The following is a 22,332-nucleotide window of genomic DNA, read 5'->3' as shown; positions in this document are numbered from 1 at the left end:
TCTGCTACGCCTATGGGCATGCAGGTAAAAAAAAAGGGGTGAAAACTCACGTGGGGAAAATTGTAATTGGGCGGGGAAGAAATCTGTAAAAGGTTCTGCCCCTGGACAGTAGATGGCGGGTATGGAATAAGGAAGGAAACTGTAATTTGGTTGGAGAAAAAATCGAAGTTCATAGATGGCACCACAGACGAAAAAAAAATCAATAACTCTTAGATAAGGGAAAATGATAAAGGAAAAATATCCGTTGTTCGTTTTAGAAATGAAACAAACTATCCAACAAAAAAAAATTTAATGAACTCTTAAAATAACCGATGATGAGAAATCGCTAGAAATTCAAATGGCAATGGGTTTTTGTTTTCTTTCTCATCTTCTCCTAGTTAAGAGAATTATATTCTCTCCGTCGACGACTGGCACGAGATGAACGCTTTTCAATTGTAATTAATGACAAAACGTTTTCGTTTTGAAACGTACATTTTAAATAAATTTTCGCGTTTCGGTTTAAAAAGTGCTATTTGGTAAATTATAATATTGTCCACGCTCAAATAAACTTTCGGTGCTTCCAGGCCGAAACACTTTATACCACCGGTAAGGACTCGACAAATACGTTTGTTATTTTCAAAATAAAGACAAATCGATCGAAAAAGAAGTCGGAGTTTTGACGAAAAAAGGATCGTGTACAATTTATTACGTTCTGATCGTCGTTGATATTTGTAATGATGATGACGACGACAAAGCCATTGTCCACCTTACCGTCGTGTCACTATGTTTCCCGAACAAAACCTACTCCGCCAATTGTCAAGATTTCGTGCTTGTTATTAATAACGCGCTTGTGCTTAATGTACTCTACACTTACACAAAAAAACAAATGTTAGAAACCGCTGGAGTTGCCTACGTAAGAGCCAATATTTACAAATGGTTTTGGCTCCTCAAACCGGAGATGCTCACGGCTGACGCTTGAAACGCAAGAAAGTCCAATTTTACTTATCCTAAATTTCGATTAAAAATGATGGACCAAAGTTGACTGTACGTACCTTGGTAAAGGCCGTGAAGTCGTGGAAAAGCCCTACTTTCTCAATCATCCCAGAAATTGAGGACCCAACCGATGCTATATCTGAAATACTCTGAATGATAATGATTATTACTTGCTCTAGTGGGGAGTCGAATCCATTTCACTTCATCAGGTTGGAACGCCGCAGTTCCACACGTTTTGTCTGTGGTTTTTGTACTAAAAAGAGGGGAATAGTCGATGAAAATAATGTGGTCCTCTATGAGAGGTCTGCTGCTTTGGGACAATGTCAATGATAAGTTTTGATTGCGTTTGAAGGAGGGGAAATATTATTAGTTCACAAATTTCGGGAATAGGGGAGCCTATATTTTGCAAAACAGGAGTCCTTGGAAGATCCTCTAGGAATGGGTTTCCTTTTTTTTTCTTACCTCTTTCTTCGTTCTATAGATATTCTTTTAATCGACCGGGATGATATCCTTTCTTATTTTTTACTTCTCAATTTTGAATGAGATTATATTTTTATTTCAAATCTAAAACTTTAAGTTAATTTCTACTTTTCGTTTATTGAAAACAAATGAAGAACTTTTGCGGTCCAATTACTGACGCGCGAATGTCATAATTGTCTTTCGAATTGTTCGGATAATTACCGCAAAAACAACTCTGGCGGTGTTCACGAGAAGGGTTCATAGAGACCGCCACGCAAACAAAAAAAAATTGAAAAAATGTAAACGTTATGAATAATATACCACATGCATTTTATACGTGGACATTACGAGTTATGTAACCAATCTGTGTCGTCATGGGATCATCTGCGCCTCGTGAAAACAAAGAATTTTCAGTTTAAGTCTTGCTTTTCTTATCTTCTTAATTACCATGGTTTGCTGTCCACGCAATCAGACAGTTAATAGTTTTGTTAGCTGAACTAAATACGAACTTCATTAATCATTTCTTTGCCGTTATGTGGCTTTGACATTTGTTAATCTCTGTCTCTAACTATGCTATATATTTTTTCCTAAAACACAAACATTAACTCTTTAAATTCACTATCAATGGGAGTTTAATATAAAAGCGATCCAGGCGATACAGAAACAACATTTGAGTGCGATATCCTTTTACTGAGAATAAGAAATAACTTGAAGAAATCTAAAAATATAAATGATTTGTCCAACAAACGAAGACTCATATCTACAAATGTAATAATAATCATTAAACCTACAGAATTGTTGTTGCAGACTTTTGTTCACATTATGCGTATGTCAATCTAAAGTATCATAAAAATGAGTGTCCAAAAACAAATGCATCCGTTTTGTTCACTCAGCCTTAGAGAGTAAATGCATGGCACTATCTAGAAATAATAACCTAAAAAAATCCATGCAAAGCGTTATAAGGTATAATTAATTATAAAAAATCTAAAAAAATACATTTAATACTTTTAACTGTCATGGTTTATGCGATTCATGATAATATTATGAAGGCTTAATTATTACAACGGATTTAGCAAATAAGAATAGTACTTGGCTAATTGAAATCTTAAGAAGCACGGGGTTAAAGGTCGTAAACAAAGGAAGATATTATACAATAATGATTTAAAAATATATACGATTTTATATAATATACGCTAAAGAACAGTCATCAGATAATATATACACACCTATCCCGACGTTACTTATTTTATACAATCACAACAGTTGAGACTATATTATTAAAATCCAATCGCCTTGCAGCAATCATCACAATTATTCTCAGAATTACTGTAATATCCAACGACGGGACTTATAGTATACAAAAATACATGTAAGTAGCTTCCTTCCTAGTTAACTCACAAAACTATTTAATCAATTTGTGACTTAATGGCAGAGCTTATCATTTTTCATGGGAAAGCGTTGGGAACTAAATTGAAACATTATAAACGAGGTACCTACAGGGTGACAAAAAATCCTGAAACATTAGGAAAAATCTGTATTAAAAATTCAGGCCTGTGAAGAACTACGTAAATGTTGGCCGTGTATATTAACAAATGAATAACTCAATAAATACTTACTTACAGGAACATCAAGACCACGAAAGGAGGAAAGCAGGTATTCAAAGTATTAATGAGAAATATATCGACCAAAATAAGGTGAAAATGTCGGACCTAGCATGAAAAAGGGTCTTGTACGTGCACGATTTAAATAAAATTACATCTTAGTATCTTTAAAGAATGTCTTTTTTTATATTGTTTTATGTGACCCACCCAGATTTCTCACAATTTAAACGCGATTTAACTTAATACGATGTTTTATTTGTTTTTTTTATATCTTAAATTGTAGTTGAGATTTTTCAAATTTTAAAACATTTTATTAGATTCTAAAATACATAACATTTTTTCGATTCAGTTGTCTTTGTATGTCTTACAGGTCCTAAGATTCCTAGGCTGTTTTTTCTTATATAGAACACTTTGAATACCTATTTCCGAACATTAAACGTAAATGGCAGCTCCAGCACAACACGACTATGCACAGGTTCAAATCAAATCACCCCGTACCATATCTGTCTTCGATCCAAATAAACCTGTAACTGTTTCGTGATATCTTGGCAGCGTGAAAGAGTTTCTGTATTTTTGTCACTACGTAGGATACTGAACAATCCTACATAGGGATAATGTAAATTGATAGATGAATTTAGACAAAATGTAAGTTCACTTTTGATTATTGCAACAAGTTATTGCGTTTTGTACACACTTTAAATCGTACCAACGAGCATTTACAAAAATTATGTTTGCATACATTGTTTCCTCTTAAAACCAGAATTCATATACAGGGCGTAACAAAAAAGTAGGCCAATCCGTTCATCATCACAGGCAGTTATCAATTTTTTCCATTTTTGAGCTGCTTGTTGTTGATACACAGGAGATCAAAGCACTACGTTTCAAAATACTTTTTTTTTATAGATTAAGTATTTTTCAAACCATTAATTTAATACTTAGTGCCTAGATTTTTGGAACACCCTGCAAAATTAAAGAGCGGATGTCTGCCCGAACAACATATGCCGGTAACTATTTACAAGTTTTCATATATTGTCGCGACAACTTTTACCAGTACCGTTAGATTAAACTAAAAAGGTGATGTTAACAGGTACCGTTAAATTGGACACCCTTAACTACTATGTACACGAATAAAAATAACTTAATGGCAAAATTGATTTGTCTTTTGACATTTCGTTCTAATCTCGCAAATCGAAACCCGATTCTCGCGAATTTTCCTCGATTTTGGCTAACCAATAAAATAACCATTAATAAAGCAACTTATGTTCAAACCATGATCGGATCATCACAATCCTCTACAAGTTTTCCACTGCCGTCCGACGAGGATTGCCTTTTGAGTTTGGGCAAGAAACTAGTTTTTGAATCTCCGGATGATATTGATCTAACTACTGGTTTCGCCTTACTTTTCTCTCCACCTACAAATGAATGATAGGATTAAAAAAAAAGAGTCACAAGAAAAATCGATTTCATGGTTTAAAAAGTAAATGGGATATAGACTGTTATCTATACCTAAACACACCTAAACCTGTGAGGTCATCTAAACTGCCGTCTCCATCGGTGGACAACATATCGTCGTCTGAAGTGGCGTGCGTTAACGTGGGCAATGTGGATGTCAAATGCTCCTTTTCCTTTTGAATTTCTTGGATGTGGTCAACAAGCAAATGTTCCTCGTCGTCAGTCTGTTGCTGCGATTGCTGATTACTCGGCAACAATTCGTCCGGAGTGAACACTTTGGAGCTCCGTATGTTGGAAAGGCGATTAGTGGCGGCTTGACAGGCGGTGTCGAGGGTGTCTATGTCGTCTAATGTTAAACGAAGTTTTTTGAGCTGTACTCTGTAAAAATGAGATGTCCCATTTGAAATTTATGTGTTAATTGGCGTTCGTTATATATACTTAAATCGGAAATCAGTCACTTACTTAATGATGGTTTCGATGCACCTCGTTTGACTGGTAATATCGTGTAAACTCTCTTGCGCAGGCACTCTCTTGTTAGTCCTCAATATACAAGGAGCGAAAACGATAGCCAACGATGATGCACTCATTCGATTCGTCTCTTCATGCAATGCCACTCGCGCCAAATGGAATATCAGCCGTTCCATCATGTCGTAATTGGGTGCAGGAAGCTTCTTCAGTATGTCGTACAGAGTCATTATTCGATCATTATCATTATCCAAGTTGGCAGCGGTGATGAAGTTTTCGTAGTACTCGAAGGTAAGAAGAGGCTCAGCCATTTCACGAAAAAAACCCTTAAATAAATAAAAAAAGAATCTCATAATATTTTCTAGGTTTAAATAATTTAATAAAAAGGCAGAATTTCGTGTGCCAATAAACTTAATCACTTAAAATTTACGAGATGTTCTCCTTACCTTTAAAACAGAGGCCAAAACGTGAACCTGATACTTCTCGAACTCCACACTATCCGGATTCTCATCCATTTGATTTTTGAGCTCAGTGATCTTTGACTTCACTCCCGACTTTCTATAAATTCCTTCGGTATACAGGCCCTTAACTTCTATGGTGTAAATTAGCTTTTCAATGACTAACGGGATTTTGCGTTCTTCCGTAACAAGGGAAGCCAGCGCGACACCGAATATCTTTTTATTGTCTCCGGGCTGTGCTGGCTCCTTTTGGCACTTGAGCGAGTTGACGCAACACTTCTTGTGGCAGGTGAGCTTGCAACTTTGGCACACGAAACCGCGTTCGATCGGCCACATGAAGAACGAGTTGCACACTTCGCACACGGTTTGAATATTGATGATTGTCTGCAAGAAGTTGTGGCCGTTATATTTGTAGCTTTCAATCTTTCGCTTCTTCTCCTTCTTCCGCTTTTGTTTGCTGGGTTTTTCCTCCGACTTGGTCGTCATGAATTCATTCATGAAACCTCTGAAATTCAAAATTCATTTTACAGACATCGTTGTGGACAAAACAAAAACGTTTATATATATCTTATTCCAATTTTAAACGAATCTTGGGTCGCTCTGATAAAAGGATGTTTTTCTTTGTAAAAGATAATGGACTGCGACGGAAGAGAAATTCAGCAAATGTCATATTTCATTAGGTATAGAATTTTACATTTAGTAAATCTACGACGTTTTGATTTTATTGAATGGTTTTACGGGGTTTCTCCGTTGTACAAGATGTTTATTAGAAAAATCTGTATTTAAGGACATCAAGATTTTACTTAACGAAATAAATATATCTTTTAATTTACCTAAACGCGTTAACTCCCAATATAATAGGGAAGTTCTTAGTTTCATTCTCCTTCAATTCCCTCTGGCAGACCGTCTCCATCACTTGATTGAAAATACTAATAAGATCCTTATATCTAATGTTGCATGCCTCGATTCCGTTGTTCTTTGTCGCCGCACTGTAAATCTGCACCAAATTATTTTTCAGCTCTTTCAACGCTAATTTAAAAACTTTATCTACGGCGCTGGTTTTTCCCCCGTCGGTGTCGATTTGCATTATTTTCTCTGCAATAAACTCCTGCATCAGCGTCAACTCTTCAGTTCCGGTGATGATTTGATCGGTACGATCGGTAAACTCTGAAGTTCCGGTGAGATTGAATTTGGCCTCTTCAGATTTGTTCATGTCGTACGGCGTTCGCGAGTGCTTTCTCTGTTTTCTTCTACCCTGTTTCAAGTCGCCGCCCGAACGTTGCGACTCACAAGGAATCTCGAAAACACTTTTATTCTGAATGCACTTCGTGTGGAATAGCTTCTTGCACGTAGTACACTTGTATCCTTGCGTGATAAACATGTCTAACTTCTGCTTGCAGAACGTGCAGGTATCGTCCTTGGATATTCGCGAGATTTTTCGGAAGGAGTGGCCTGCCAGGAAGAGGTTATTGAAGTCGCTCAACTTTTCATTGTTTTTCATCGCTGGACTAGTTTCGACACCTGAAAAATTGCATAAAATTGCATATTTTTTTTTAATAGATCCGAGATATTTGTGTACGAACCTGGGTGTTCGTTAATAAGTACTTTGGTTGCGGGATCACTGTTTCTTCTTCTTAAATCTAATTGAGAAAGATTGTTCTGTCTTTGACGTTTTGGAGTTAGCGATTGCTTGTTTGATCCTTCTTGAGCAATAAAGTTACCACTTAATCTACTGACAATGGGATGCAATCTTTTCTCGTCGATTGTACCCAACACGCCCTTATCGATGCTACCCGAGTCTGTCACCTACAAACACATTACCCATGATTAGTTCAGTTTAATGATTGGAACATACGAGAAATACGAATTTGACACTAAAAAATTTGAAACACCAAGTTTCGCAATACATACAACAGTCCTAAATCAGACAATGTCGTTGACTTACCTCCTCCCCAAGACTCTTCACGTGATTTCTTTTCGACTTTCGAGTGCTGCGGACTGGAGCTTCGGGCCGACCCAAAATTTCCTCCAGCTTATTCGGAGTGTGGTCAAACGGATAAATCGGGTCGGGCCGATCGTCATACGCTTTGCTTGGCCGCCTGACGGGAAAGTTCCTTGAGCTTCTCATAGTGTCGTTTACGTGCCTAAAAAAGGCCATGACAAAATAATGACATACGCAGTTTTCCTAATAGGAACTTAGTAATTGTTTTTAGTTGTGTGACAGCTTCTCTGCTCATAAATCCAGCTTACCGACTATCGCGCTTCATGGCAGGCGCAGCCCAATTCACAGCCTGCGATCTCGTCAGCTGAGGCTTCGACGATCCACTCTCGCACTCATCTGACGATGGAAACTTGCCGAACCTTTCCGACGTCACTGGGGGCGCGGACCTGGTCGCTCCCGATTCCGATATTGTTTCGCTTGTCGTACTGGCACTCGACCATTGTTTGGTGATGGTGTCGCTGGTGCTAGACCACTGTTTGTCAAGAGATGAAGCATCCGGCTTGTGGGCAGGTTGGTTCGGATGCCCCATCATTTGAAAATCGGAACTTTGTTGAGATTCGTAACTCCTCTGGGAGTCCAGAGATTCGCCGCTTCCCTTGCGCTGAGGCGAATAGGTACCCAGATCCGAGTAGTCGAAGGTTTGATGTGATTTTGTGATGCGTTTGCGTGGGTCGGAGTCTTGAAGTGGCCTATTAGTCGACTATTTATACTAAGAATTCTTACAACTTTACAGGACAATTACCTGTTCACTATGGTGAAGGTATCTAGAAAGTCTGAACAGTAAGAGGCGTCTGATGGTGAGACCACTGGCAAAGATGCAGTGGATCTTAAGGGTGATTTACCGCGGTTCGTCAAATCCACATCGTCTTGATTAACACTGCTTCTACGATGTTTTATATAAAAATTCTTTTGAAAAGACAAAATACTCACTCATCTGAATCGAACCTTCGCTCGGAACTTTCTCCGCTCGCTTCATCTACGTTTGACACTTTATTAACTGAATTTTCAATGGAAATGCTATTTTTGACGTCCAGATGAGACACAACCATTTTGACAACCTACGAAAGATTCTCGATGTGATTAAAGTTACATAAATATGAAAACAAAATGACGATAATGAACACCATTTTGTACCAACCCAGGTACTGTGCAACACCAGAAAGTAACTATATGTTTATTAATTCAATAGCAGGTTGTATTGATATCATATCTTAGACAATTTTACATTTCAAATTCTATCTTTTTACAGTTGCCAGGATATACCAAGCTTCGTTGATTCGGTTTTTTCAATTTAGCTTTTCTATAGCTGATTGGCGTTTCACTGTGTGCTTTTCAATTTGGATCTAATTTATAAACCAAAATGGCGGCAATTACCCTTTATAAAACGTGATTCGAGTTTCAATAGATAAATTTTACAGGTCGACATCATTCACCTGTCAAAATAATTTCCACAAGTTTCGGAATCTATAGTTTTCCACAAAACGTGAGAAGTCCTAATATTGATTCTCATATTTATTGCCAATTCTGTACTAAAAATCGCTATTTTGGTTACAAATTGCGAAATAATAAAATTCAAATAAGCCGTGTTGCAGAATGGATGACTGTGTCACGTGGGCCTTTCAAAATAAAACAACTATACCTGAGTTTTTCGGGCAAAATGACCCATGGCCATCATCTGCCTGACTTTAAATCCCCTGCAATGCGCTTGGAATATCACCAAACCGGCTCTTAACTTTCTTAACCACTCCCTCGCCCTATATCTCCTCCAAGTCTTCTGAATTTTGATTGCTGCTAGTAATTGCTTAACTGTTTTCTTAACCAAATACATGCGACAATACGATTGTAACAATATCACAGCCTCCTGAAACGTCAAAGTGGTTACATTCATAAAACCCTTCATAAAATAAAAAAAGTACCTTCATTCTCAAAAATCTCCTTCTCTCTAAACACACTCGGAACCAGCGCTGAAGGGTAATAATACTGGACATGATTTGTTGGTGCAGTTTGCAATCCAGTTTGTGCTTTTCGGATTCACGCATGAAAACCTTCGAAGAACCTGGTAAAATTGCCACTTAGTTAAACTTTGCCAATAGAAAACTATACAATCAGACTTACCTAATTGATAATTATCTCTATTCAAATTTAAAGTAGCTAAAAAATTCCTAACATCCACCTGGGAACTTAAAAGACCTTTAGGGAGCAATATTCGATACAACTGAATGAATTCGTCGTAAGTCAACCTCACGTTGAAGCCGGCCTGTCTGATTCGTACAGTTTCCAACATGCCAGTGTATCTACGACAAATATGATGTTTTATTAAGTAAAATAAACACCGTAAAAACAAAAAAAGGCAACTAGATAAGGGTCAATAGATCGAAGTACTGTTCTTAGTCCTATATATTTTAATATCATAAAACCCAAGACACAAATCGCTACTTACCTTAACTGTCTCTGGACCGTATCAGCGTCGAACGTATTGGGAACCTTATTGCTGTTCGACTTAATGCATCGAATAAAAAATGGATTAGCCTGATTCAACGTATCCATCAGAGAATGCAGACTCTGCTGGAATTGGGCGGCAACTGTCATAGGCTGTTTCCTGGCTTTGCTGAGCTGGTTTTGATTCATCGCGGTAATGCCGGTCCGGCCAGCCAAAGTCTTCACTGATTGTAGATTTTTCAGCCCCTTCTTACCCCTCTCGCGTGGCCGAAACGATTTATTCTTCCTGTTGAAACGTAGAAAATAATGAATGTGGTCCATTATTTCATGACTTTAAATAAAGACATGCACACATCAACATGCTCATGGAGGGATGAAGTAATGAGAAACACACGCCTTCGTTTGTTCGATTAATCACAAAGTTCCACCACCGTGGCCGCCACCAATTCCAAATTATATAGTGAACCTACATTACAATTTGATTGGCCCGTTGAATTGCCCTTGCTTCATCTGGACAAAGCATTTTTTCTAAAGCATAAGAGTTCTGTAAATTGGCGGTTTCCCTGCGCAACTTCTCTTCGTCGTTATTTTTCGTTGGAACAACTGATCTGTTTCGTTGATAAAACTGAGGCCATGAGAGTCTGTTCGGAGACGCTTCGTCTACTGCCCGATGAAATGGGGACGTCGTGTGTCGATGTTGCTTGCTGCAGATTTAATATTACTGAAATTATACTACGAGAGCTAACTGACCGAAAAAAAAAATTCCTTAAACGCCACCCCAACAATGGTAGAAAAGCTCATCAAAAGCAAACATGCATTGAAGACTAAAATTACATGCAAAAATTTGATGATTGAGTCGTAGCTCAAACTAAACTCCTCGGCAATTAGTTCGCGACATTCGGTTTTTGGAACCAAGTTTGAGATAACATCACTATGAAACGGTTTCCTGGATTTTTTCGAGTGTGACGAGTCGAACCTATATTTTCGCGAGGTTTCTCACGTGAGTGAGTCTTTAGATTTTTCTTTTTATTCTGCTATTTCAAAATTAGTTAAAAAATCGTGGGTTACGAAGCAATTCGCCAGCAGTTTAGATAATGAAGTTTAGTAACGTCCGATAATTTGTAAATGATGAAACATTCCACAGCTGTAAACCTCGAATGATTCTGCATGCCTTGAAACACTACTAACACTAGGAATAATCTGATTTAAGTACCCATCATAGATACACAAATTTTGTTCAAACCTTAACACATATAAATATATAGAAACCCATAGGATTGTAAAAATCGTTACTAGTAAAGGCTTTAGCGCGGGAAGTAACATTAAAATAACCAATGCACACAAAGCATTTACTGGTAATAAAAAGACGTAAACTGAAAAACGAGGAGAGATGGAAATATGAAATTAAGAAATAAGTGTAAAAAAAGTCAATACGTGTATAACCGAATCTGAACTTACGCAATTCGATTAATCGTGAGATTCACCGCAGATACAGTCACCAGATGGCTGCAGAATTCATAGATAATGTTTAGCAATTATTTTAAAGCTTTTAGACAAACGCGAATAACATGCTGAAGCCCATTTAAAAAATTTGCGATTACTACAAAATCCAAATATGCCATTATTTTAAAATGACATTTCGCTTTCCAAAAATCGATACCAACTCACTTTTTACAATATAATACTGACCTGGAATTTTTATTTAGTATTTTGAAAGCGCTTTTTATTTCTAACGAAATCAAAATACAAGTTACCTACCTTTTTTTCGAATCTAAAGTTTACATCAAAAAATATTTAAAGAGTATTTCCAGAAAAAGTCATAAATATAAATTGAAGAATATAAGTATATGCCGCGCCACTCGGAAATTAAAGTCGTACATTATCTACGTTTGAAAATCTTATCTTTGGTAATGGACAAAATATAGTAGAGTTATCATTAAAAAAGACTTTATGTAGGTGTTGCAATTTCTCAGGCATGTCTTGAATAAATTTATCTGTTATCTGTTGTCACCTACACGTTTCATAGTAAATAGCAAATGGCTTAATGAAAGCACTACGTTTACCGTTCATCCCCTACAGTTTTGAAAACATTTGAATTGTTTTAGCTACATGCCAATTCCCTTTAAAACCAGCGGAGATGTTGCCAAATCCTTACTTAATTAAACAAAACCTAACTCACCTAATGAGATTCTCATTTGGCACATGAACTCCCCGGTAACGCTGTTGTATGTTATTCCGATTTCCGTCGACCCGGCCCTGCCGATGGCGCTTTCCTGCGTCCCTGAAGGCGTACTGTGCCCTGAAAAATGCTCGAACAATGGCCCACCGGAAAACCGCTACTGGATCAACACCAACGAGTTCCCTAACAAAGGCCATTGAGCTGTTCTTCAGCACGCCCACTATGTCTTGACGCATCAAATCCAAATTCTTTTCCCTCATGTCGGTTACCTAAATTAACTTACATTGCTATGTGAACCACAGGTAATGCGGTATTCTTACCTGATATTTAACCTTTCCAGCATAGTGCTCTACAATAAAGGCAGCTTCCTTTTTCTGGGGTTTTTTGTAAAACCTATTCTCCTTGTGGACAGTATTGAACTTTTGTAGTAACGTTTCAACTGTGGCGCCAGGAAAACTGTAAAAACCAGTGTTTTTAATTTAGTCGTCAGAATAAAGACTATGTGACTGACTTGCACTGATCGTCCAAAAGACACAATAAACCGTTCGGCTTCGACTCGATCAACTGCAAGCAACCGGTGTTATCCATAAAGTCAATATTCGTCCACCTAATGTCCTCCTTCCTATATTCCTCTTGCTCATATTTGAACACATGCTGATTGAAATAATATTGCAAATGCTCGTTAGCATAGTTGATACACAGCTGCTCGAAACTATTGTTAATGCCAAAATCTTCGAATCCGAAAATGTCTAAAACCCCAATGGAATTCCCTTGGTGCTCCCTGAAAATGTTCTACTGCAAAACAACTTCTAAAGGTTATCGATAACTACCTCAAGGTGTCCTTTTTCGAAAGTAAGGCATGGTTGACTTGCAGAACAATCCAATCAAAAAGTGCCCCATACAAACATTTGGCCATAGCATCCCGACTAGCTACAGCTTCAGGTAATCTAGAGAAGGCTTTGAAGGCAAATCTGCAATTTAGTAAGATCACACTGCGAACCTATAATTAATAACTAAAGTTTCCCCCGAAGCTCTGGCCCTTTTTGCCGTCAATGCTTGCATCAGTGTCTCCTGCTTAACCCGGAGCAAATCGGATATAATGGTCACGATTTCGGGGTTCTTCACTCCCACCGATTCGTCATGATGATACGCCGACTTTTTCGGTTGAAATTCTACGTTGCCAAGGAGCAACACCGCCGACAGTACTGAGAAGAGGCGACGTTGCTTTTCGGGAGTGAAACCGACCATTTCCATTGATTGTTTTAACCTGGCGAGGACAATACCATTTAAAACTGTACCAGCTTCGCGTATTAGTTTAGAATTTTACTCAGTTACTTATCAGATACAGGGCGCCTAAATTTGTTAACCCCCACCTATTATAACTTTTTGCTCTAGCCTATTCGGAAAAGTCCCTGTTTATTATTAATGGTCGAGATTGCTGACTAAAATCAAATTCTCGCATGCTGTTCAATAGCATTCAGCGTGCAGTCATTTCTGAATTTCGTTCTCTACTCGTTTGGAAATAAAAGCCTTCTATACCGAAATTGTAAATGATATTTCTGATATTACTCTATTGTTTTACTTTACAATTGTAAAGGAGCGTCAAAGTAGAATAAGCAAACGTCATTTGGACATCCTGTACAAAGCAGTATCTCAAGAAAACCACCGAATACTTTCTCCGGATTATTGAAATATTACACAAACTATCCAACGATCCGGTAGGGTACAGGATAGGATAATTTGGAAAATATGGTACGAGAAACATTGCGATTAACACACAATAAAACAAAATAATGTACAATTCTGGTAAATACCTCGAGAATTCGTAACTCTCGTCCACATTATCCAATGCAGCACTGCACTTATTCAAATAACAATATTTTTCGGGTGGCATGAGATGCAACTGCAACTTTTCTTGTTCGTTGGCTCCGGCTAGAAGGTAATAAAATACGTGGTAGTTTCGCTCGTACCGGCCCTGTGAACATATCCGCGACTTCTCCAATAGATACTTCTGAACTACCGCTCCATGGACCATTCCGTTTTCTTTGTAATTTACTTGGATGAATTTACCAAACCGGCTGCAAATTTGTAGGAGAAATCCCAATGATATCTCAAATAATCTTTAAAATTCGCAGTGAAATTTACCTAGAATTATTATTGTGAGCGGTCTTAGCGTTTCCGAAAGCCTCCAATACTGGTCCGGCACTAAGTATAGTTTGCTCTACCCCGCTGCCATGCGACCCTTTCTGACTGAGAGCAGTCAAATGGTGTAACAAAAAATGAGTACTCTCAGTCTTCCCGGATCCACTCTCGCCACTTATTACTATACACTGATTCTTTCGGTCTTTCAGCATGCAGTGATAGGCGCTATCAGCCACCGCGAAAATATGAGGAGGCAGATTCGGCCCAAGGCGGCGGTTCTGATACAATTTCACATATTTCGGATTGTAGATCGGGTAAAATTTGAACGGATTTAAGGCGATTAAGATTGAACCAACGTAGGTGTAAATATGGCCTGCCACGAAGCGTTCGCGAAGGTTCGCTAAGAGAGTTTGTTCATTTAGATCTGGCAGCTGACAGAGATCTGGGTATTCTCTATCTTTCGGCTGATATAAGAATCTGCAAAAGAATATGCCCAGTGAGACTGCTGAACTGCTGAAAAAACTGCCGCACAAACCTGTGAAAATAGTCCTTAATAAGCTGTGGGTCCATGACAAACTGATCTCTCCATGAAAAGTCCACGATCTTCTCCCTCAAATAAAATCGGTAAGAAGTCTTGTCCGGCCTGTGTTTTGGCCAAAGCATCATTAGCTGAACGGGACTTTCTTGATTGGAGAGACTCCTCTCCTTGCACTCCTCACCAAAGTCATCTCCAATAACCTTTAAAAAAATTTTTGAATTCAAACTTCGGTTGTATTACCATTAACTGATTTAGTTCAATAAACATTATAGATCAGCTAACGGTCCGATGAAGAACATTAACAATCACGTCTGGTCACGGTTAGATCACGTCACAGTCAAATAATACAAAATGGATTAGAATATTTGATCTGACCGTGACTAAACCGTGATCGGAATGTAACCTGACCGATAAGAGAATTTAAAGCTAGAGCACCTGAAGCATACATCGATGTACATAGACTCGTTGTCGCTCAATTAAAAAATAATTATGATTTTTACTGTGTGTTAACTATTTTTTTTATGAAAAACAAAACTCGTCTTCATCTGTATATGACAAAGAGACGTAAAATTGATAGAATATTGTAGCTTGACACCTGAACAGTTTGATAGCGTTTAATCAATAATTTTTTTCAATTCAAATTTGATAAAAAATACGTCAGCAATCAAAACAAAACATTCTTTCTTATCCACGCATTTGGCACCATATTAAATACTGGCACATTCACAAACAAATATACAAAATGATTGTTGGTTTTTTGAGTTTGAAAAACTCGGGTTTTATTATTTTCATTTATAAGATTCAGATGATGAAAACAAAAACTTATAATAGCACTAGAGAAGTATGTGTATATTAAAAAATCTCTTAATAAATATTTTTATCTCAATTACTGCAGTCACATTTTCTTACCTCTGCCAGCTCATATGATGTATTTTCATTCAGAGAGAGCCTTTCTACTATACATGAAACAATTTCTTCTGAAGTGGTTTGCTTGCTGGCCTCCACAGAAAGCGCCTCATAAAGATTACTTAAGGCACCCACATAAACCTGTCCGCACAAAGTAAAAAGTGTTATTACGTTATATTGTAGATAATTACTGTGCGGTTTATTTTCATAACATTAATTGCTACCATATGACAATCTGCTGGATCTTGAGAAATCTCAGAAATCTTACCTGTAGAATGTATCTATTGTTTTCCATGGTCCAAGTTTTAGATTGGCCTAACTACTGAAATATTAAGGTCTACCTGTCTTCCGATCTGAATCATTTTCTGAAAAAAAAAAAAAAAAAAAGATAAGTTTATCAACAAATAAACATTTAATTTCAAATTTTTATTTCTCCGGAGATCTAACGTGCCAAAACTCCTAGAACATGGGTTCTACCCACCTTTTGTTACCACCCAGTAGTTATAGGGCACTTTCTTTTATTTATCTACAAATTTCATTTGAATCGTTCACTGATATTAGCCATTGCTGGTGCGATATCGTCCAGCATATGATTCATTCGCACTAAACTATCAATAGGACAATTATCAAAATATCTCAATGGATGTAGATAGGGTTATAAATTAAAGCATTATTAATTAAAGAAATTAATTGATGAATAAAATAAAGCGCCCGTAGTTAACTTAGTAAATTGTGAGTACAACTTATATTGAACATTGTAGGAACTAATTTTTTTTAGCATGAAAAGAAATAACTCTGGTTCCATTAGTTTCAAAGAAAGTACTTCAAATTGTTGATCTAAGATTAATTAATATTTGGGATATTTGTCTATGCCCTATTTCAGCATGTGTTTATTTCTCATGTTTAATTTATTATACTTAATTTACCATACTTTCGTAGGTATTTTCGAAAATTTATTTAAAAAAGTGTTGATTTGTAGTTTTCAATGTGTTTGTTTCAATGGCTTGCAGCACTTATTAAAATGTAGTGTCATACAGAGCACCTTTAATGATACTGTTCAAAACATGACTTAAGAGTGCTGTTTAAGTAAGATATTTGGAAGAACTAAAATTTGACAATTAAGTAATATTCAACTGTTAATTAGGCTTGAAATATACTCAAAGTATATCAAACTTAAAAATATAAACTCATAAATGAATAATGACAGATACCAAGTGATGCAGCTAGCAAAAAAGGACCTAAACAGAGAGGACTTTGGAGATGGGAGATGTGGTTGCAAAACACGTAACAATGGAAAAATCTACATAACTGAACTTCAATTGTGTATTTATTATTTAATTATTATTTTACAAACAGTATATTTCATACAAAGATTTTAAATTTTATTTTAGCATCAACTATGCCCACAACATTGAACCACTAAAATTAAAAATAATATCAACCAGACTGTAGACTCTGAGTATTTGAATTAGTAGTGAAGTTGGCCTTTGGCTTTGAATTTTAGTCTGTTCATGGATAATATATTAATACAAGCCAACATAATATTCTGAATTATCCACTTTACCCAAATAAGGTAATAATATTTATTTATGATAGGCAAGTGCATAGCACAACCACAAATGTCTCAAAAAAAAAATTAAAATAATAGCATCAAAACATGCAATAAAGCTCCTTTTTGGATGTAAAATATTCAATATCAAATACACCTCTCTCCATTTATACTCTTGGCACCTATTATTAACACAGCATTAAAAAACATAATTTATAAATTCAACCAGTATTCCAAGATCCCTTTACAATTTGAAGTAAAGGCTTGAAAATTTTGCTTAAAAACAGAGTGTTGAGATACACATTTTGGTACTTGATTTCCATCTCAAATCAATTTGTTAACACAGAGCATCCCAGGTATTACGATCAGGGCATCAGTAATGATTAATGCTCTTAATATCAATTATAGCTATATCACAGATATCATAAATAGTTAAAGTTCAAAAATACAAAAATATCATTATTAGTTTTTAGAAAGTGATATTTTCCTGTAACTCAAAAATGAAATAAAATATGACCTATGTTTATGAGAGCAACTTTTTTTAAAAACATTCTTTTCTAACTAGTCCCAAAATTTTGTTGAAAGCACTATGACATTCTGCACAGCAAACTCTCTAGATAATATAAAGGAAAAGATGTATAAATTTTGTCTTTTTTTATTTACAGTGATTAGTGGTATGCAGAATTGCTCATGCCAATTCCCTGCTATTGATAAATTTATATAGCACCAATTTGACAAACTAAAACTTAATAATTATTTATTTAATTCCTGTAAAATTGCTTTGACATTTATGAAAAAAAAAATTTAATGAGGCATAATCATATAAAATGCTCTAGTACAGCAAACAAAATTAAACTAATAAAATAATCACTTACCTATCATCTAATGATCCTATTATCCCTATCAGAGCATTGAGATTAAAAAGAAAATCACAAATTTTTAGTTATTAATTAGATAAGGTACTGGCCAAAATTTGCAATTTCTAATCGCTGAGAACTATTTAAGAGACCTTTGAGGGTTGATTCATGCGGCCAGGGCTAAATGTCAATTGGGGTCACATGTTGCATGTTCAACGGGCAAAACAATAACGGAAAGGCCCTATTTATTTTTAATATGTGGTGCAAGGACACTTAATTGCCCTCAAATGAAATTGTTGAAGAAATCACTACAAACTGAATGAGGAAGTGCACATCAAAAAGTTCAAAAGAAGGAACGTCGGCTATAAACAACGAGAGAATATCGACATCTACCGTTTCCGAACCCGCCCATACGACAACGAACTGTTATTTTATCTAATTAAAAAGAGGCTTTCAACTAATTTTAAGTCATTATTAAGTTGCGGAATTGAGTATTTAAGTTTAAAAAAATATTATTAGGGCCGATTTCGGCCCAAAATTTGGTAAATAGCTTCGTACGTGAACACTATTATTTTTTTATTTCAGTAAACGATAAAGGAATCGGCGTACGGGGTTGCCAAGTCTTGGAGATACGATGGCACGAATTCTACTTGTTCAAAATATTATGAAAATTATCTACCAAACTCGAATCAAGGTCGACAAAAGTGTACTTGAGTCTTGAAACACAAATCTACAAAAATTGTAGAGTTACTGCTTTGATGATACCCATGGAAACTACAATGAAGACATGACATTTATGACATTGAAGCCATGATCTGACTCTGTTGACAACGGTAAGGTTGACAGATCTTCAAGATATGAAGGTTTTCGATTATCAACTTTAACATAATGTGAACTATAATGAACAAAACGATTCTAGTTAAACTTAAACTACATTGATGTCAATAATATAAATGTATTAAAAATATTTTTTTGTCAATAATATTAACTCTAGAATGATAATATACGTAAATTTAACGTATCGTTTTTTTTTTAATGTAATACGAAAGCTAATTGCCTGATTGCCCGGTCCTGCCATGAGCAAATGATATTTGTTGTTTCATTTAATTACTCTTAGTTTGTGAGCAAATGTGAAGTAAATCGATTGGCAGTAAAAAATTTATATATTGTAAATTTTATTCAATCATTCTTAACCTACCGAACATATTGGTTAAAGACAACGTAGCAGTTTTTTTACTTCAATTGAAGTAGTCATTGACGACGACAGTCTTCTTCCTTTGCTCAGCAATTTTATTAATAATTAATAATGACGATACAACAGCGCAAATGTTAATTTTTAATTCTATCCATCAAATACTTGACACAGATGTCAAAGTCAAATTGTATTTATTCATTTTTGTTATGGTGTTTCAGTTTTAAATTTTTGCGCTACTATAGAAAATCCAAATGTTTAAAAATGCCAAGGTAAATTTCCCTCTATAATAAAGATGTGATAATATTGTTACGTCTATTTCATCAACCAGTGATGCCTACTACAAATTAGTAGAGTTATTAACATGGAACCCCACAGCCGTTACGTCCTAACCTTGGCAAACAGCATAATTGGAGTAAGCATTTTGGCAATGCCATATTGTTTTAAACAATGTGGAATCCTTCTGGCAATCGTACTACTTCTACTAACGAGTGTGATCTCCAGACTATCATGCCACTTCTTGATAAAGTCTGCCATAATAGCCCGCAGGAAGAACTTTGAGTATTTAGCATATTATATATTTGGAAGCCCTGGCAAATTCACCATTGAAATTGGTATTATTGGTTTTTTAATAGGAACATGTATTGCCTTTTTTGTTGTAATGGGAGATTTGGGACCAGAATTGGTGTCGGGGATCATCAGAGAAGGTACTTCAAAAACTATGAGAGTGTTTATTCTGATAGTGCTGACATTATTTTGTGTTTTGCCTTTGGGGTTTTTGAGAAATATAGACAGTTTAGCTGGAGTTACAAAGGCGACAATTGGGTTTTATTTTTGCTTTGTAGTAAAAATAGTTATTGATGCAATTCCTCATGTCCTTTATGGAGATTGGGTTAAAAATGTGGAATTTTGGAGACCTTCTGGTATTTTGCAGTCCCTACCAATTTTTTCCACTGCGCTGTCTTGTCAAACCCAACTGTTTGAAATTTATCACATAGTTCAGAATCCAAGTTTAGAAAAAATGAATCAAGTTATTAATAGTGCTGTAAATATTTGTACTGTTGTTTACCTTTTAGTGGGCCTGTTTGGCTATATTGCCTTTGTTAGTACTGATTTTAGTGGTAACATTTTATTGAGCTTCAGCCCTTCTCTTTTAACGAATATCATTAAAATGGGTTTTATACTTTCTGTAGCATTTAGCTTCCCATTGGTGATATTTCCATGTAGAGCTAGCTTGAATTCTCTCATATATAAGCAAGGAATTTTGGAAGGCACTATTGACTATATCCCAGAGGCTAGATTCAAAGGCCTTACCTTGATAATAGTTTTTGTCTCCTTAGTAATAGGAATTTTAATACCAAACATTGAATTTGTTTTAGCTTTAGTAGGCTCGTCAATAGGAATTATGATTTGTGTTTTATTCCCAGTTATATGTTTCATATCCATCTCACAAAGAAACACTAATGAAAGGCTGCTTGCTAAATTTATTTTATTTGTTGGGTTCACACTTATGGTTTTGGCCACATATGAAAACCTACATCATTTAAGTAAAACTCACATATCACCTATTAAAATTTTCTCTTCATCTCCTGAAAAAGATTATGAAAAATTAAATGAAAATATTAAAGAACTAGAGGCATTTAATAACTCTATTGTAACGCCAGTAGGTGGTTCAGAAGTCAGACATGAGCCACCACAGCCAATAGAGCCATTAGAGTCTCAACTGGATTTGCAAGACAAGCCAAAGATTGAAAATGCCAACAGTAATTTGTTGTTAAAATCGAACATTGGTGATAAAAAAGAAAAAGAGGCATTCAAGGAGGTAAAAAACAGTGATAATGTGGATATTGAAGCAATAAAAAAAGAAGACAAAGAGGCTCTTCTGGAGCAAGATTCTGAAGATAAAGATACCCACCTAAAAGAGCATAAACTTCTGATTGACAAAATTCAAAAACAAAACGAGGTTCAGCAAGAAATTGTCAAACAACAGAAGAAGTTGATTGAAGTGATTGAAAAGCAACAAGAAAAAAAAGAACATGAAGAGAAACTGGAAGCTGAAATACAGGCTGTAAAAGAGATTGAGAGCATTGCTTTAAAAGCCATAGAGAAGATCAGTGGTGATATGAAGCAAAATGAACAAATTGTGGCCAAGTTAGAAAAAGATGTGCTGAAGAAGCTTGATGCAAATGTAGATAGTCAGAAAAACAGTTCTGAGATGAAATCGCCAGCCAAGATTCAAGAATTGAAACTTATGAACAATATGTTAAGTGCAAAAATAAATCTTACTAATGTAAATGTTGATAAAATGACGAAAAATAATCCAAACAAGGACAATGCCGGAGATTCTGTAATTGAAAATCCAGGGAATAATAAACAAAAATCGAAGAACTTGGAACAATCAACAAATAACCCATTAAAAATGACCAATAATAGTGGCAATATAAATCGGGAGTATCTCAAAAACATGCTTCCGTTACCTTTAGCTGCTTCCAGTATTAATCAAGCCCAACATATAAGTGACGGAGATCAAAAAGCCGAATTAAAAGAAGGTAAAATTGGGGACACCAATATTTCTAAATCAAAAGAACCCCTAAACATGTTAAAGCGAGATATTTTGGCTTTTGTTCCCACTAAGTCTAGAAGGTAATTTAACAAGCAGTTGTCCATTATTGAAGACTAATTTAGATTGCCTGTGTCTGAGATGTAATTGTGTGTTTTGTGTTTGTTACCCAATACGTTAAGGGTATGGTAGTTATTGCGGAATTGTACAGGGTATTCAATTAATTAAGACTATGCTAAACGTTTTGTTCTTGATATTGTAAGGATTGAGCGTTTGAAACTGTATTATTTTGTAGTACTGCATTTTTATTTACAAATTGTTATTAAAAACCAGTCTTACATGTTCCATAATCCGCGAATATACTTGACCACGAATCGACTGATGTTTCGGTATGAGAGGTTTCATTAATTTATAATTAAGTTAAATCAAAATAGGTGTCTTTTTGATATCAAATGTTATTATTATTTGTTACATTAAAATATACTTTTATAAAATAAAATCTTAATATGATTATTTTGTCATTTCATCTCCCCATTGTACATAGTTTTTGTTTTAAAAGGA

At 35.8% G+C, this 22,332-nt stretch overlaps 2 protein-coding genes and 1 long non-coding RNA gene across 8 annotated transcripts; 1 reads left to right on the top strand and 2 right to left on the bottom strand.

Annotated features, from left to right (window-relative positions):
* Nucleotides 1-703: 703 nt before the first annotated feature.
* Nucleotides 704-1,722, bottom strand: LOC136340557 (uncharacterized). The gene is made up of 3 exons (XR_010732324.1): nt 1,435-1,722; nt 1,032-1,225; nt 704-953 (listed from the first exon to the last, which is right to left on the bottom strand). It is a non-coding gene; the product is annotated as an uncharacterized lncRNA (long non-coding RNA).
* A 378-nt stretch (nt 1,723-2,100) lies between these two features.
* Nucleotides 2,101-18,653, bottom strand: LOC136340474 (unconventional myosin-IXb-like). 6 transcript variants are annotated; one of them, XM_066284603.1, is made up of 26 exons: nt 18,038-18,652; nt 15,882-15,978; nt 15,617-15,754; nt 14,705-14,907; nt 14,173-14,646; nt 13,842-14,105; nt 13,028-13,294; nt 12,858-12,974; nt 12,539-12,808; nt 12,348-12,483; nt 12,028-12,296; nt 11,307-11,354; nt 9,850-10,134; nt 9,525-9,703; nt 9,326-9,465; nt 9,049-9,270; nt 8,340-8,467; nt 8,152-8,292; nt 7,658-8,098; nt 7,353-7,551; nt 6,991-7,213; nt 6,241-6,928; nt 5,396-5,912; nt 4,947-5,275; nt 4,549-4,862; nt 2,101-4,444 (listed from the first exon to the last, which is right to left on the bottom strand). In XM_066284603.1, exons 2-26 carry the CDS (start codon nt 15,906-15,908, stop codon nt 4,296-4,298), a joined length of 6,168 nt encoding a protein of 2,055 aa, XP_066140700.1. In that variant the 5' UTR covers nt 15,909-15,978; nt 18,038-18,652; the 3' UTR covers nt 2,101-4,295. The 6 variants fall into 6 exon arrangements, with proteins under 6 accessions (XP_066140700.1, XP_066140695.1, XP_066140696.1 ...); XM_066284598.1 differs by lacking the exon at nt 11,307-11,354 and adding an exon at nt 10,319-10,552; XM_066284599.1 differs by lacking the exon at nt 11,307-11,354 and adding an exon at nt 10,319-10,552 and having other exon boundaries at nt 8,152-8,289.
* Nucleotides 18,654-19,197: 544 nt separating this feature from the next.
* On the top strand, nt 19,198-22,284 carry LOC136340695 (putative sodium-coupled neutral amino acid transporter 10). The gene is made up of 2 exons (XM_066284950.1): nt 19,198-19,483; nt 19,543-22,284. The coding sequence occupies exon 2, from the start codon at nt 19,576-19,578 to the stop codon at nt 21,856-21,858; it is 2,283 nt and encodes a 760-aa protein (XP_066141047.1). The 5' UTR covers nt 19,198-19,483; nt 19,543-19,575; the 3' UTR covers nt 21,859-22,284.
* Nucleotides 22,285-22,332: the final 48 nt, after the last annotated feature.

Source organism: Euwallacea fornicatus, chromosome 8, assembly GCF_040115645.1.
Source record: "Euwallacea fornicatus isolate EFF26 chromosome 8, ASM4011564v1, whole genome shotgun sequence".
In the NCBI taxonomy this organism is placed as follows: Eukaryota; Metazoa; Arthropoda; class Insecta; order Coleoptera; family Curculionidae; genus Euwallacea; species Euwallacea fornicatus.
The sequence above is the reverse complement of the archived record's forward strand: the minus strand, read 5'-3'. Positions and strand labels throughout refer to the sequence as shown.

What these genes read in the sequence shown, in the direction of transcription:
- LOC136340474 (XM_066284598.1), bottom strand. Translation starts at nt 15,908, where the DNA reads ATGGAAAACAATAGATACATTCTACAG. An exon ending in GCCATGAAGCGCGATAGTCG is followed by an intron (nt 7,552 to 7,657) that starts GTAAGCTGGATT and finishes GGCCTTTTTTAG; the next exon opens with GCACGTAAACGACACTATGA. An exon ending in TTGGGAGTTAACGCGTTTAG is followed by an intron (nt 5,913 to 6,240) that starts GTAAATTAAAAG and finishes TTTGAATTTCAG; the next exon opens with AGGTTTCATGAATGAATTCA.
- LOC136340695 (XM_066284950.1), top strand. Translation starts at nt 19,576, where the DNA reads ATGGAACCCCACAGCCGTTACGTCCTAACCTTGGCAAACAGCATAATT.